This window comes from Phoxinus phoxinus (genome assembly GCF_949152265.1).
Source record: "Phoxinus phoxinus genome assembly, chromosome: 13".
Lineage (NCBI taxonomy): Eukaryota > Metazoa > Chordata > Actinopteri > Cypriniformes > Leuciscidae > Phoxinus > Phoxinus phoxinus.
Genome location: NC_136888.1, coordinates 22,903,006 through 22,920,997, shown reverse-complemented (window position 1 = coordinate 22,920,997; position 17,992 = coordinate 22,903,006). Strand labels below are relative to the sequence as shown.

General features: G+C 39.9%; 1 protein-coding gene across 5 annotated transcripts in view; it reads right to left on the bottom strand.

Annotated features, from left to right (window-relative positions):
* qkia (QKI, KH domain containing, RNA binding a) overlaps positions 1-17,992 on the bottom strand; it is a 69,488-nt gene that overhangs the window by 10,211 nt on the left and 41,285 nt on the right. For all 5 annotated transcript variants that reach the window (XM_079632952.1, XM_079632955.1, XM_079632953.1 and 2 more), the window contains exon 4: positions 10,800-10,943. In XM_079632952.1, coding sequence (XP_079489078.1) covers positions 10,800-10,943 — 144 coding nt within the window. The remainder of the gene's footprint in view (positions 1-10,799; positions 10,944-17,992) is intronic.

The following is a 17,992-nucleotide window of genomic DNA, read 5'->3' as shown; positions in this document are numbered from 1 at the left end:
ATTAGTAGCATTACCTTAGTCACTTCCAGCACTACCAAAGTTCCCTTTAATACAAAAATATCTTTCAACTCCACCCTCTCCACCAAATATCCAACAATCTACATGATTCAGACAGTTTTATCCACCTCAGAAATAATTTCCAAAATCCTGACTGTTGTGAAAGCTTCAGCATGAGCTTCAGAATGAACTTCAGCAGTCACCCAGTCAGTGAAGAGAGATTACTGTGCATGACAAGCAGTTACACCACCCTTCTGCTGTCAACTGCATGGAGGTAATGCCAAGCATACGCTCAGACAGTTAGTTTGAGTGGAACTAAACCAGAGCTCAAGACAGTTTCAGAGTAAAACTACTAATGTCTTCCTTTATTCAGTTTGTTAATGAAACAAAGGGTTTAAAGTTTGGTAGAGTAAAGTGGTAATTGAATGGACTTCATTGGGAACTTTAACTGAAAAGCTAAACAGGTGACAAAAGTAAAATAAATGTATAAATTATTTTAAATGTATAAATAAACAAAAATAAAAACTAAGGCTTTAATGCAAAAACTATCACAACTCAAGATCAGGAATTCGGATCCACACATAAAAGCAATGGATGGTGATTAAAATGAGGGGATTAAACCCATCAAACAAGCATTCTCACAGTGAACCTAATTGTATTACATGTAGTCAGTTAAATATTTAGGGTGAAAATGCAAAAGGTTGCAAGTTTGATCTAGGAGCAGTCTTCCCATAAAGCAAGATGCGCGTCATATGCATAGCTTCGAATATAAAGGTCTGTGAAATGTCCACCATATGAAATGTAGGCCAGGTTGGAGCGTGATAGCTGTTATTTAAAATGTTGCACAGATGTTTACATGCACCGGACAAAGGCACCCATACGGGATTACGCTGGATTTTGCCAGAGAGGGCTGCGAGGAAAGAGATCAGAGTGAGCGAACAAACAAAATAAAGCACAACAGAAGATGAGGAGGGAGGGGTGCAAAAACAGAGGGAACATTAAAGTGATCCATGATTTCCATTGGTGCAACACATTGTAAAACCTTCAGCTGGCTCACCCTCTTCTCTCTCTTGCTTTCTAATTTTCCCTCCCCTCTTCCTATTTCTCTCTCTCTCTCGTGCTGCCAGACGATGTTTTGTTCTGCTCCTATGATCCTTTAATGCCACCCAATCGAGCCGAGAATATCTTGAAAGGATTTGGGAAGGCTGATCTGGAGGTTTAAATACTGCCGGATTTGCATCAGATTCTGAGATTTGAGAGTCAAAGCTGATCCGCGTGCTCTGTGCCGCCTGGGCTGTCAGCTCTGGACTGTGACCCAACCTTGCCCACTTTACAACCCCCTTAACCTTGTGTTCATCGGGGGCAAATGGGAGGAATGAATCAGCGGAGAAAAAAAGGCCTGAATAAATAAATCTGCAAATCCCAATAAAAGCAGCACTCTTATGACAGCCCCCAACATGCAGTGTGGACTGATGGATCATATTGAGGCTAATTTAAAAACAGTGCTTCCCCGATGGCCCAGAAGAGGTTACTTCACAGTCAAGGATAGCAGCTGCAAAGCGAATACACAAAATTAAAAGTGTTGGCCAGCGCAGTCAAGGTCTCTACTGTGATAGCCAAACTGCTCTGTGGGTCAGGGCCAATATATTAGCAAGCAGAAGGCACAGAGCCTAATATACCAATGCATGCTGCGTGAGAAGATGTTTTGCTTGAACAAAATTGGAAAACATATTGCATTTGAAAGTAACTGAATCCACACACAATCTTGATGACGTGTTCTGCTGACTTCAGGAGACACTGTGCCCTGGCAATGGGAGATTACAAACGAAGAGTAATGGAGACATATTGGGCCAAATTGCAACCAAAAGCTTCTGGAGCCGGTCAGGATTTAAAAAAACTAAAAAAAAAAAAAAAAAAAAACTAAAACCAGACAGGCTACTTGTCCTGTGGCCAAAGATAAGTCAACATGCAACCAAATTTTGGAATTGTCTACAACTGCTAAATAATGCCCCAACACAATCCTATTCGCCCCCCCGAAAACAGTGCAAGAAGATGAAAGGAATCATTCCTGGCTCTGTCCATGACATTGGTTTGAGAGGATTCTCTAGATGCCAGGACTGATCCTACTGGTCCCTGGCCTCTTCTGACTCTGAATGAGCAGATAATTAGCCCAGACACCATGTAACAAGGGTGGGAGTGCAGAAAGCCAAAGGGGGCACAAAAACATCCCCGTAACTAGGCTAGAGCACAAACACTGGTGTTTCAGTCTGCAGCTATTCTCCCCAAAGTAAAAGGATTAGTAGCTTGTTCAAAGGAAATGCAGTTGGACTGATATCCACAGGGGGTCTTTTATGGGAACCAGAAGAGATTACAGCCAACTGTTTTCAGAAGAGTCAGGGGCTGGACTAACCTCAAGAGGTGGGCTGCAAACTAAGAGGTTTATGTTATTTATCCAGATAGCTTGTTACAAGAAGGAGAGCTTGGGGATGGACTCCAACTTTTCAAAGTCACAAGCTGACTTTGGGCCTCTTTATGTCAAGTTATGATTGCAACCAATACCCATCCAGATTCTTTGTCAAGGGCCGTCTTAAGTTGTCATCTCAGCAACCAACTTACAAACCTACAGTCCGTTATTGCTAAAATATCATCCTTCACTGTCAGAGGTCTGTCACACTGAATGGAAATGGACACTATGATTGAAAAAATGTTAAGAGAAAAAGGGTTGAGATGGCAGCATTAGGCAAATTAGGGATGCACCTAATTTTACTTTATTGCTGATAAAGGGTTGATATTAAAATTATATTCTATTTTGTATAAATAATATTAAAACTGCTGTAGAAAAACCTTTGCATCTTCATTCACAAGGGTTGTAACAAAAAAATCTCAATTATTAGAATTTCTTCCTTTGCTCTGTATTTTGTTTCTTGGGCCTATTGTTGATTTTTATTTTTTTCGGGGGAGGTACAGATAATTTCCGACTGGCATAAGTGCAGGCTAAATGACTAGCTCATACTAGCTGAAACAGAGTTGTTTGGTTCAGTATTTGCTTTGATGCAAATAGACTGAACTTTTTCTTTTAATCTGTATTTCCTTCCTAACTAAACCTGGGAGAACACTGAAAACTGTAGCACCACTTCTATCCCAGCTAAATTATGCTGTTGCACACTGCTATGCAGCACAGTGTACTCTGAAATGCATAGTTAGCCGATAACTGGGAGGCCCTCAGGGTCACTGTTGGAGCACTTTACAGGGCCATAGCAGTCTGTGAAGAGTGGGCAATTGAAATCCCAGAGAGAACAACAACTTAACGAGACCGCATGTTCACTAGCCGAAATAAGTGGCATTAACCCAAAAGCACAAAATGATGCCTGTCTTTGTAAATTATGCATCAGTATCATAAAGACGCTCTAATAGAACAGTCAAAAAACAGTTAAATAAAACGCTCCCTACAGCATCAGTTTATCATTTCCACTTCAGAAAGGCGATTAACATTAGACTATTTTTCAACCAAAACAGCTCCACAGCAGACGAGAGCATCTAAAATTATGTGAATTTTTTAGACAGTAAATAAACGCCAGTATTCTTTCTACACAACTACTGTCTCATTTGTAGTGACACTTGTTAAGCCAGGAAAATCACTTTAAAGCTGAAAATTAAAAGACAAATCCCATTGCACTGTGTGAAGTGGTTCACTTCGCACATCGCTGCTTGAATTTGTGCCTTTAAAATGGCAGGTGCTCAGGTGAAAATAGGCACATAGTAAATCCCAGTCTATTCTGGGTCTGCGGTTTCCATTCTGTTCAGTGAGTCTGACGAACTGCCAGTCCAACGGAGCGTTTGAAAATGCTGCCAGCAAAGGACGGATTAGCATACAGACCCCAAGAGAAGCATTTTCCTGTTGCGGTTCTGGTGGTCAGTAAGCCCATGGTGCAAACCATGGCTCCAACCAAGAAGACCACGACACGTAGAAGAGGACAGCTACTTTAGGGAAGAAGATAAAAAGGGAGCGCATACCATAAAGCAGGACTAGCACAGAAGGATAAGAAATCTCAACCTCTTGGGCCTCTAGTTCTGAAACTGTCCACACTGCCAGGACCAGCTACCATATCGACACCATCAGATATTGTAAAATGAAAAAAAGTTTGCCAGCGATCCAAGACAAAAAGGCTCTCAGGAATGTCCCATTTGGCCATATTCTCAAAATAACTCAGTCGGGACTAACATGGTCAGTTATAAGAGGACACTGTAGTTTGCTTCAGTATTTAAGGCAAAGTATTTTTTACACTAAAAGATAAAAATAAAATCTGGCCAAAGCGGTTTACAATACTGATATCATATAATGTGATCTACTGTAGATAGTGTGATATTTTCATATCATGGCCAGTAAAACAGCTAAATAAATAAACACTACAAGTGAATTTAGAAATTTAGAAAAAAATTGATGACATTTTACAGTTATAAATCTAATTATTAGTGTTTTAAAGGATAACTTTAAGTGATTTTTAGATGACCAACTGCAATTTGAAGGTGAAAAAAAAACAATTACATATCCAATATTGACCAACACAATTTTGAATATGACAAAATAAAATTAACAATGAAAACTATTTTGTGAATCCCTAATTAAGAAGTTTATTCTACCCTTCTAAAATTCTCTGCATATGCAAAATACAACACTGTGCTTTAAGCATGTCTACAGTATCAAGTCCCTTGACCCTTTGTTCTGTTTGTAACAAAACTCATGCAAGGAGGAGCAATGAGCGCTGATGTCTCTCCAGCTATCTATAAGCCACGTCATAGAGGCAGCGCACGGGGCTTTTACAAGCTCACGGCTGAGGATGTTCCCATTACCCATGATCCTACGCTCTAGACCCTGCAGCTGGGGCTTGAGTCTGATCAGATGCGACACATGCTCAGAAAACAGGGACACAAGAGCACTCTCAGACGGGTTGCACTGACCTGCAGGGCAACTTGCACACATTTCGGGAGGCTGTCGTCACAGGTGGTTGCATTCACTATGATTTTTTCCTGTCTTTTGTCCTCCGAGATCTTCAATGATCTCGGCCAAGGAAACTCAAGCCGTATTGAACCCAGTACAGTATGGTTTCATTTCAGCCATTCTAAACTAAAAACTGCAGCTGCATGCTTAAAGCAATAGTTCTCTCCAAAAAAATTGACTCCACTGACAAAGTCATATAGATTTGGAACAACAAAAGGAAAATTTTTTTTTTTAGTGTGAACTATCCTTTACTTCACACGAAATCAGCACACCACTGCCATTATTAGATGCTCAAAACAGAGCAAAAATAAATAAATACATTTTAAACCAAAAATGATCAGTAAATGGACACCACACACAAATTCTCACCACATGCCAAAACCATGGCAAGCAGCCAGATTGCATTTTGTACTGGGTTGTCACATGGGTTTGATTGGAGGTGTGAAAGTGATTATGCATGCTCAAGAAAAGGTGTTTATTGATCACGAAGAGCTAGCTGCCCAGAACAGTTGTCGTGTCAGGCAGCGTACCACAAGAAACGCAGCCCGCGAGCTGACGGCAAGAATTTGGCTGACGAGGACGTTACGCCCCACAGACCACGGCGCCTGTCGTATATTATACACCATCTGTCTCTCCCTCGCCTTTCCTCTGAGCCTAAGAGTGAGTGAGAGGTCTATAACCAGGTGTATGGTGTGAAATTAACTGCGTTCCTGAATTGGGAAAAGATTACAAATGCAAAGCACCCATGACAACTCAGAGAGGCTTGAAACCTCTCTAGATCAGGACTCATTGTGCTTGGCAGAGGCACTGAATGCTATGGTTATTGGAGTACACGGGATGAAAGATGTGCCAAGAGAGACAGTGTGAGAGAGAGTGGGTGTGTGTGTGAGAAAGGAAGAGACAAGAGAAGGGAACAGGGCTTCAGGCTACAGTGCAAACACTGCTAACCCAGTCACTTTGTTACAGGCAAGGACGAGCCCATTCACAGAACGATGCTGGGAGCGTTGTGTGAGCAAAGCCTCCCTCCCCCTTCCTTTGTGGCTTTTTAAGATATTGGAAGCATCATGGAGGACACGGGGAGCAGCAAGTTGGTTCTCTAGTCGATTTTTGCCTACAAGCGCAAGCAGAGTTGAAACGAAATGTTAAAAAAAAGGAAAGCTATAAGAAAAGAAGGAATAAAGGAAAGGGCCAGACTGTTGGGCTACATCTACTATATACACCCACGTAAAGTTTCAAAGCCACTGCACTCTGGAGGCAAAACTGTTACTACAGATGTCACAATCTAGCAGGAAGTTCCTCCCTGACAAACAAAGAGATGTTACATGTTCCTTATAGCCAGGGGCATCCATAAAATAAACTGTTAGTAAACACATTCACTTAGATGTATTTGAGAATTAGAATATCAGGAAGTTGATGACATGGCTTACATATAAAAAAAAAAAAAAAAAAGGAAAAACCAAACAAAAGCGACAGCGCTATTGTAGGTGCGGGGTCCAATGACAAGCATGACGTGTTGCTATGGAAATAAGGTGATCCGCTCTTTAAAAAAACTTGCACTGTTTGTGTGTGTGGGGTGGGCGGGTCCGCTAGAGTATTTTAAACTTGCGTGTGAAGGGGTTAAACTTTAAACTTTTGCTCGCTCCTGTCGACCCAGCATGCTGACACTAAAATAACCCAGAAAAATATTTTGACACGCCACTTTAATTAGCTGAGGTAAAGGGAATGGACACATAGTGGCCTAGATTCTTAATGAGATGTCATAGGTGTGAGCTTCTATTTCCCATCATTCCCTAGTGCACTAATACCAACTGGGAGCAGACATGCTAAAGAACTGTTCTGTGTATATAGCGCACAGTTCGCAGCGAGGGGCTATTTAGGGTGAATATCTCAGGCTAGTATTTCCCAGAAGGTCTTTCACTGGGTTTTTGAGAATGTTGGAACAGCAGGATTAACACTGACCTTAAATACCAACACAGCTATTGTCAATGATAAGTGACTTTCTGCTGTCTGTTAGACATATTCTCTCTCAAACACACACCTTGAGGGGAAAATGAGCAATGTCACCTTGTAGCACAGAATCTCTCATGGTAACTTTGACACATTGCATCTTCTAAAAAGCTAAATCCACAACACCCATCACGGGCGGCTGCTCTCCTGGGTTTAACACCCCTAACGAGAAAACCAATCTGTCAGGATTTTAACACATTTGAGAGGCTAATTACTTCGTAGGAAGGAATCACAGTTTTATTCTCTCCGATAATCTCCAAATGGGCTGAAGTATAAACCAGTAAATTAAATTAACAGGGATCTGATATGTAGACGTGTCCCTGGACTACAACGCATCTCTGTTTGTGGCATCTACTCGTCATCGAATCTGCTCGAAATTAGAGCTTCTTTGTAAGTGCAGTTGCTATAATCCGCGCAGCTTTGGAAACTGGGAAAGCAAGCACCCAAGTCTGCAAATTTAGAGACAAACGATTACAGGACAAATTGGCATACAGGAAAGGATGATGTTGCCTAATCTTGTTGGATACAAGTACATTAAAAGTACACGCATGATAAGATCTACTCATACAACCAACACATTTAAATGGAAATTAGCAAATGCAATTTGAGAGATAAGATCACCGATTCATTTTTAATCAATGCCATTCTCAGCTCCTTGTGGATTTAGCAAAAACATGGAGTCTGCACATCCTAACAGTAAATAAGTAATTAATTTTTGCATTTCATAATACTGCGTTAAGTCATATTTAATGCATGACCATAACAATAATGTGCAAACTGTATTTTTACAATTAAGGAAACTTTGAATAATTATAACAGACGTGTTTGTTAGTGATGTTCACATAGGATGTGAACTTGTGTTCAAAAATAGTTGGACAGAGAACAATGTAAAGGAACAAAACACACAAAAAACATGATTTTAAAGATGCAAGTTAACTGAGGGTTTTACCTTACAAGCTACAATCAGTGTCCATACTCCACACCTGCATTAGTCTACACAGTCCTCTTTTTCTGTTTAGCAGTAGGGTACTAGCATCACTTTAGCATAGGGTACTAGCATTTGTTCCACAATTCTCAACATCATAAATTTGAACTGTCATCTTAAAAAGAATCATCAGCCCTCCTATTCCTTGTGCTCTTCCTTGGATACCAATATATTGTGCACCCCTATGAATAATATCAATCAATTCACAAATATGATAAAATAATAAAATAACTGCAATGTGAAAAACCGGATTACAGCACTCAGTCAGTGTAAGTGGGAAGTAGGCTGGTGGGTATCTGAATGACAGCAGAAAGGCTGTGTGTGATGCTAGGGGTAAGTGAAAAGACGAGTGAGACTGGAGCGGAAGAACTGTGGGAAGCGATCCGCATATTTAAGGGTGGCACGATCCTTATCTTTTTCCTTCCATTACGTTCCTGCCTTAATCCTCTCACTCGCTACTACCTTCATTACCAGCCCACCTTCGACTCAAATCTCTCTCTGTGTCTCTCCCTTCCTCTGTCTCTCGCTGGGAGTTGAAAAGTTCACAGGGCCTTTGAGCCGAATCTCTCAATCACCCCCTTCTAACCCTGGCCTCTGAGGCTGTGTGTGTGCATACCCGCCGTTCATGCACTCTCTCAGAGTCTGACGATCATTCAAATGCTGTGAGGAACTGATTCTTTAAGCAAGGCTGAAAATTTCAATTTGGGTCTCTGCGAGCGGGAACCGTTCGGCTGTGGCAACTCTTCAGGGCTCAAGCCAGGATTACAAATTCATGTGGTAATGTGCTAGCTGCCTCTCAAGGTAGGTAAAAATCAATATAGCAGATGTTTATAAAGCAGAGAGCCTCTCTATGAGAGCTCTGAAATGCTACTGCCCCCATTCTCTCTGCTCTAACCAATCAAATCCTTTCCAAAATGACAAAACGAAGAGAGTCGAGGGGAAACAGACTGTGACCCAGTATGTTTTATGATGTATTTAATAAGACAATTTCATGCCTCTAAATGAGCCAAAGATATCCTTCATTAAGACTGCATTGGCTAAGATGGACGGTTTGTCATTTAATCCAGTTTAGCTTGGCATGATAAAGGGCAATAGTCAATCTGCCACACAGAGAACCAGCAGAAAAAGTATGTTTAAGAACTTTATCTGTATGGACTGACAGATCATCCAAAAAAAGGAAATTCTGCTATCATTAGCTTACCCTTATTACATGATCACATGGTTTTGACTACTGCAAGTCACGGTCATAATGCAACAGGAAGTGTGTCACTTACATAGACTGATATAGACACGACTGATATATTCTTGATATCGTACCAAGACGATATCAATGTTACCACAACATGCCAAGACGATATCAATGATACCACGACATGTTGCCATGGTAACATCACATTTTAATACTCATTTTGAACATTTTTGAGGGTTTTAGAATTCATCAAATGTAGCACACACATTCATACAAAAGATATTTAGAATAATGGTTCAAATGTGAAGTGTGAATGGTTCACAATTGAAGTCAGTGGGGCTCACAACACTACTGAACCACATTGACTGTCATTATATGGTCCAAAACAAGACATCCTACATGTATAGAACAACATGAGGGTGAGTAGTGATGACATCTCAATTTTGGTAAGACTACCCCTTTTAAAAATGTAAAGATGAACAAATACAAATATGTACAGTATGTTAGATCTATGCTTAAAAAATATATTAGTTTTGTATAAAATACCAAGTGTGTGGTGTAACATTGAATGGAATACAGGAGTACAGCAAATACAGTCCTCCAGAGACCCTGAGCATGGTTTGTGTGTGTGTGTTTATGGCAAAAGAGGGATATACACAGTGAAGATGACTTTGATCTCAGGGGTTCATAGGGTCGGTGCGAAAATTTGGAGAGCATGTAGCCATTTACTCATATCCCACCCACACACAGTACAGAATGACTCACACACACTCAGCCAGTCGTGTATGTTTGTTTTCTTTACTGACTAGCGTGTGTGTGTGAGTGTACTCATGTGCATGTGTGTGGAAGGTTTAAGGCCTCCCCGCTCAAACGGAACAAAAGAGATATGAGCATAAAGGAGAAAAAATATTCTCAAATAAAGGGCAAAATGTGGAGTTTCTGGTCAAGAGAGAGATGAAAAAAAAAAACTGCAAAATGAAAAAGGAGACAGCGAGTGCCTGAGAGCAGTCAGAGAACGTCTAGGACTATGTGTCCCGCTCTGAAATGAAGTGAGAAGCACATGGCTAGGTGGAACAGCACATGGCTAGGTGGAACAGCACATGGCTAGGTGGAACGGCACATGGCTTCTGGCCGTGTTTCAGCGGGTCAAAGCCTTTCCACCATGTTGCCTGATAGGGAACAGGCTCTTGCAGCTGTCCAGCCATTCTGTTCACTGCAGGCAAAACAGCCTGGAGCCAGAGACCCTGACTTAAGCGCTCCCACCCCCTGCGGCAACCGTTGGAGGAGCGGAGAATAGAAAGGTGGAATGGGGCGGAAATATGTGGGAAGCAGGTTGCAGAGAGCCATTTGTTCTCTGTTGGGAGCCTGAGATAAAAATATCAAATCTAGCAGAAGACTGACGCCAGGGTCAAGGGTGGGATTAAAATCTACCCCATATGCACAAAGGCGTCACATCCAGAACAGGAAGCAGGATAGAGCATTTTGCCAGATTCAACACTGTTGATCAAATCACAAGCCTTGGGCAGGTCTGTGGAGATGATCTCAGAGGTCAAAACATTGGTAACGTATCACTTTCACTACCACAAGTACAATCGGGAAGTATAAACGTGTTTGCAACTTACTGCAGGCACCAGTAGCTTCTTGACCTCTTCGACCGCTCTTCTCATCTTGATCTCAGCACGAGTCTGCGTGTCCTCTACTGTGATCAGCACATGCAGCTCTTCATTTAGGTGCTCCCAGTTTGGCTTTCCTCTGTTCTGCTCCTCCTGAGAAACATAGACGAGAGAGAGAGAGGTTAGCAGCAGTGATGACAGGATTTTTTTTTCCAGTGTGAGAGAGTGTGACACTTTCTTTCCATAGATGACAGCCCGCACTCTAATGCAGCCTCACAGCGAGTTAAAGACTGCTATTCTTCAAACAGCAGCTATTACCCCAGAGCACATTAAAGGAGAACTCCAGCGCAAAATTAACCTTTGGTCTAATTACACAGTTACCTAGTCAACCGTTATCTGAGATTTGTTTTCATGATTATCGAATGTAAATAGTTTTATCGCTAAAAACAGTTTAGCCTATAACGCTAGTTTAACGCTAGTATATTGGGCATAGAGTAATGACAAATAAAAATCGCTTGTTAATACCACTAACAAGGCTCAAAATAGCCCCACACTAACACGGTAGCATAATGAGGGTCCCAACATGCAAACCGAAGCATTGATAAGTTTGACAGTTTAATAAGAAGATATTTTATACATACAGTCAACTTCACGTATACAAGCAGAAGCCATCTTTGAAAAACAGACTCGATCAGTCGATCAACGAAACGCCGATCTAAATGCGCTGAACTGTGTAGAATCTCATATGGTCCAGCGCATTTAGATCGGCGTTTCGTTGATCGACTGATCGAGTCTGTTATTCAAAGATGGCTTCTGCTTGTATACGTGAAGTTGACTGACAGTGTCCAGACAGTTTAATAATAAGATATTTTATACACAGTCAACTTCACGTATACAAGCAGAAGCCATCTTTGAATAACAGACTCGATCAGTCGATCAACGAAACGCCGATCTAAATGCGCTGGACCATATGAGATTCTACACAGTTCAGCGCATTTAGATCGGCGTTTCGTTGATCGACTGATCGAGTCTGTTATTCAAAGATGGCTTCTGCTTGTATACGTGAAGTTGACTGTGTATAAAATATCTTATTATTAAACTGTCTGGACACTGTCAAAGTTCTCAATGCTTCGGTTTGAAAGTAGGGACCCTCATTATGCTACCGTGTTAGTGTGGGGCTATTTTGAGCCTTGTTAGTGGTATTAACAAGCGATTTTTATTTGTCATTACACTATGCCCAATATACTAGCGTTATACTAGCGTTATAGGCTAAACTGTTTTTAGAGATAAAACTATTTACATTCGATAATCATGAAAACAAATCTCAGATAACGGTTGACTAGGTAACTGTGTAATTAGACCAAAGGTTCATTTTGTGCTGGAGTTCTCCTTTAACACAAGCTGGGAATCTGAGTAGAATATTTACTACCACCACGTTCACAATTAGTCAGTTAGCTGCCACATGCAATTTCACCAGAAAAATGACTGTAAAAAAGTAAAAATTCTTTCTACTAATTTTTTTGTATGGTCATGTTGTACAGAACACACCAAGTATTGTGAGCAGCAATAAAAAAAGGCCTATTAAAATGTTCATAGTAAAATCAATATTTGTTGTGCTTATTTGATTCACAATTCAAATAACATAGCATTACTGTAAATTAAATCTGTGATATTACTTATTTGGAAACACTAACAATCAACAGAAAGCTTTATTATTTAAATAAAGCTTGAATGATCAGGATCGGCCGGTCAATCAGTAATCGTTATCGGCTGCAAAAACTGATCGGAGCATCCCTATAGAATATTAATTAAAATCTCTGCATATCAGCCAACTTCAGTCTTAAAAAATGTACAGGTTATACATAAAGCTAGTTTTTTTTTTTATCAGTGTAAGTCCATTGCAGACTAACGCACTGATCTAAGAGGAGACCAAACATTTCAATTTTAAGCAGAACGGGCAACGCAATGAGGCTCTTTGAGCACAATTCTCCCGGTGATCATTTAAAATGGTCTGCAGTTGGTGTGCATGACCGTTTGATTGGCCTGGGTTAACAGCTGCCTCAAAAGAAAGCCATTATGCTACAGTAGAGCTGTCTGAACAGTTGGAGGTGCTAAACTGTTCTGAAAAAAAAAAAAAACTTTAGGCTTTTGAGGGTGGGCCTATTTCAAAGCCAAGAATTACCCACCACCCAAGCTTTCAACACCTCTCAAGAGCCTGACTGTTCAGTTCATACTAGTTGCACTGTTTTTGAACCTGGTCAAAATAATGTTCAAAAATGATTTTTTAAAAAGAAATTGGGTAATATGGGACACCAAGCTATGGTATACATTTCAATCTTCATATCAAGCAAATCTACAGCAACATATAAAAACGTATCTAAATAAATAAAATTAAAATATCCACTATAAAGTTGTTAAAAAGTTGTATGGAGCAATGCTCAAAACATTTTATTTTAAAAGCATATCCACTTCCCATTGCACAGCACTTATGCATGAAACGATCAGTAATACAAAGACAGAATTCCAAGGGAAGTCGTTTAAAGACCACTTGACCGGCCCTAAACGGCTCTTGTTCACATTGATTGCAAGTACATTGTCGGCATCTGTCCCTCCCCCAATGTTTCCAATGATGCTTTCAGATCATTGCTCAGTCAGACACCTCAATTAGCATTGCCCGCTTCACAAACGAACACAGAGAGGTGGATCTCAGCGGGGAGGAGAAGGGTCCACCTGACACGCTTACTAATACACCGACTGAGACAGAGTCGAGTGCCTATGACACCGCTTTCCCAGGCACTGCCATGGATACTGTTGCTATGGCAATGATCAATGTACAATACACTGTGAATGTGTGCATTAGGGCTGTCACAATATAAACATTTTACTACACAATTATCATGGCAAAAATAATTCATGATAAAGATATTATTGTGATACAGACATGTTGAGAAAAAAAATATATAGCTACGAGCAGCAATTATCAAGGTTCAAGCAGTTTAAGGCCTTTATGATATGGGTGCTGATGGGGTCTAGGCTGACTCAATTTAGGGATCACGCACGCACGCACGCACGCACGCACGCACGCACGCACGCACGCACGCACGCAATACACTTAGCATGCTTACATGCACATTTTGTTGTAGATGCAGATATTGTATATAATATGATACAATATTGAATATTTATATTCAATCAGTTGTCAACTGATGCTTCAATAGAAAAGTAGTGATTAATTTAGACAAAATGACCGATATTTGAAAAGTGATTAGCAACAAAATGCTTACTCCTAGTCTTTCTAGTTTCTTTAGCTATGACCAAGAAACATACGTAAATTTCATAGATAATACTTTGAAAGTCCCATTTGTTAACAGGGATGTATTAACTAGCTTTCATAAACTAAATGCATTATGCAATATACATTTTTACAGCATGTATTAATATTTGAGCAATACAATTGTACCTTGATCATTCATGTTAGTTCATAGAACATTAACTAAGGTTAACAGACAAAATTAAAATTAAAACTCAATTTAAAATGTATTAGTAAATGTTGAAATGAACAAACTGATGATGAACAATACTTCTACAACATTTAATAACCTTAGTTAATTAATGTAACCATTAGTTAATGCTTAAATTAAAAATGTAATCTTATTGTAAAGTGTTACCATTCCATATAAATCCAAAGAGTCATGCTTAAAGATGGCCAGAGCATTAAAAGGTCAGAGCATTAAAATTACATAAATGTAGGCCTATATTACATAGTCTCACTTTATTTGCTTTATTTTAGAACACTTGATTATCTAATCAAAATAACAATATGTATTGTAGCGATAAAAAAAAAGAACTGAAACCAAATGAGTTTCTGATTTGTTTATGTATCTGTCGGCTACATGAACAAACCAATGTTGAGAAAGCAATCAGGTCACTAGCTTTAAATATGAAAGTTCACCGGCTAATGAATGCATAAAAGTGAACATTAAACATTTGGGTCAGGTTTGCGTGTGTTTTTTGTCACATTGTTTTAACCGCTTAAGGTAGCCACTACTAATGTCAGTTCTCTGTCTCGACGGCAATCATCCTGCTGTTCTTTCTCTGCTAATGCAGCATCTAGTCAACAAATTACTTTATAATATGGCAATATGGACTGTAGTGTTCTGTATTCAAACCGTTTTGCTGTCTGTGTTTTAAACGTGCATTTGAAGTGTCAGCGCTCTCTGTGCTCTCTGCACAGCTGCCAGAGTTTTTATTTGTCCTCTAGAGGCCAGTCTCGCTCTGTGTAATGACAGCACACTTCTCAGCTGCAAAACTATCGGTATGCATTTTGCCGATAACAATAGTTCCACCAAACAACAATCGATACCAATATATCAGCAAAACCGATGAATCAGTCAACCTCTAAAAATAATATTATTGAGCAGAATGAGCGGTCCTCTGCTGCTTTCTGGTGGCTATGGCAATTTCAGGGAATTTATAATAGGAATATAGCCTTTCAACTTTTTAACTGTTATAGAGGCACCTTTTGTCCGATCTACATTAAGTTTTGCATACTTGTTTAGTGTCATATGTCACATGATTCTTTTCAAGAAGATCTGAGCATTCATTAAGTGATTCCTTAGGCATAAAACTTAGTGGATGATTACTTTCAAAATTCTAAGACATCTAGTCGAACATGCCCACCGAGTTTCGTTCCGATCAGCCTCCTTTAACCTTGTATAATCGGTGCTCAAACTTCATTGGCCAATGGCAGCCATGTTTTTTGAGATAGGCCAATGTCATCAGACAATCATGGCAATTGTTATGGCAATTGGGCACTTGGTGGCGCTATTTCTTTACTGTGACCAAAGATTGAGCCCATTCACGTGTACCGAGTTTGGTGAAAATATCTCATTCCGTTCAAGAGTTGTAGCCCTCTTAGTAAAAGTGGCCCCGCCCACATCAAACGATTTGGCACCCCTTAGCGGCCGTGAATTGAAATTAGTACTCTTAAAAGCAAAAGTTACAGCACTATTCTCAAAGTGAACACTAAATGCTTTGGGATCCATGTATGGAGATAGACCTTCAGCTCGTAGCAGAGGAAAGGCATGGACTGTAAACACCCACCCACCCCCACCCATCAGGGAACAAGGTCAATACCATGTCCTCTAAAGGTGGGTGAGGGGCGGGTAGCGCAAGACAAGTAGAACAACCTGAAAGCCTTTGAAGAGGGCAAAGATTCTGTTTACCGACATACGAAACCAGTGGAAGGGTGACACACATGTGATAGGAGACACATGTGATGACAGACCTATAAAAGTACAAGAATGAATCCAGAAGCAGCTTGTCAGGAGATGCGAGTGGGTTTGTGAACCTTTAGCATGTGCATATGGTCCCAAATTGTCACTCTGACTGTATGTGCATCAAAAACAAGAGCAAAATAAACCATGCAAAGTTCACCCTGCAAAGGCACTGGTTCGATTCCACTGGCAGTCGGTTGGCCTGGCTGGAAATAATCCCAGGACCCTATAAATACTGTTCATATCAACCAGGGCAGAACTCAAGCTACAGTCTTGAACAGCTGTCTCGGGAGGAGTAGTTTACAGGCACCTGTTCAACAGGAGTGGAAAACTGACTGGAAAAAAGCTCAAACTAGGAGAGTGGTTCAAGGAAGATCTTTTGAATGAACATGAGGAAGATTCTAACATTGGCCAATGCCGTTAGCAAAACAACTAAACTAACACAAGATATTCCTAAGAAATGGTTCTTCAGACAAATGCACACACTAAAAGAAATTGCCAAAAGCCAAGTTTTTTTGGGGGGGCAAATAAAAGGTTTAGTGCATCAAATGTTAATTATTAATAAAGTTTTGCAAGTGTTTTCGTTTAACTATCGCATTAATGTAAATGCTTTAAATGTCACAAAACTTCGAAAACTTCTAAAAAAGTTGGCACGAAATAAAAAATTACCACATTATTTTCTAAATATATCTTATTGTAAATGTATCTTAATTCATGGATGCTTCATTTTTAATGACCTCGTAATTTTTAAATCAAAAGTTCTCCGATCATTTAGTACGCATTAACCCCACAGATCTGCCTCAATACAATCAACATCCACAGGATAGAACTAGGGGTGTGACGGTTAGTATATAACCGTGAGACCGACGGTTATAGTTAAACACCGTCATTAGAACTCTATAACCGCCAAAACCGTGTTATTAAAATATTTTTTACAAACATAAAAAAAAACTAAAAAATAATAATTTTTTAGATAGGATCATAATATGCGCAATACATCGGGAGACATGGTTTTTACCACTTAATGAAGTTTTGTTTTGTAAATCGTCAGAAATGATTTTTACCACTTCATATAAGTTTTGCTTTGTAAGCCTTTCCTTAAAGCGAATTTCGTTTTGTACAAATTGTACCTTAATTTTAATAAATGTTTCATCAACCAATTGCATGTATTTAATAATATAGCAGACAATATAATAACCGTGACATTGAGGCGCCGGCGCGCCGCGTTCACTTGCATTGCGTTGTGAACTAGAGCGCATCTCATCGTAAATGAATGAAACTATGCCTATGCCTCATGCATTAGCATTAAATATCTTTGCTACATCCTTTCTAGACGGGTGCGGCTTTGAGAAATCTTGGAGATCTCCCTAATTAACGGAGGTCTGAAATATCTGCACCTTTACCGATCAGAGCGCGCGCTGACACGGAGTTAACCCGCTATCTCCAAGAAGAACCAATTGACTCTACGGCTAATCCACTAGCATGGTGGGGAGACACACGCTATCCGCTCTTAGCAAAATTGGCACGTAAATACATGTGTATTTGTGCTACAAGCACAGCATCAGAGCGAGTTTTTAGCACTGCGGGTAACATAGCTACCCCTGTCAGATCGTCACTAAAACCGAGTAAAGTGAACATGTTGGTGTTCCTGTCACGGAACTTTGAAGTCGAAAAAGAGTAGGAATTTAAAATGTCATTGCACTTTTTTTGTTTCCTGTATTTAGTTAGTTTAATTAAGGTATTATCACAACAATCGTTGTTCGACTTTTTCTTTCTTTGATAAAGGTATGTAGATTTTATCATTTGTAATTTAGGCCTACTCATTCATTTTTATGCAGCTCTTATATAATTTAAGCAGCCTACGTTTTTAAAAGGATTTGTTTAGTGTGTGTGATTTATTTAAAACAAAGCATGTTCATTGCTTTT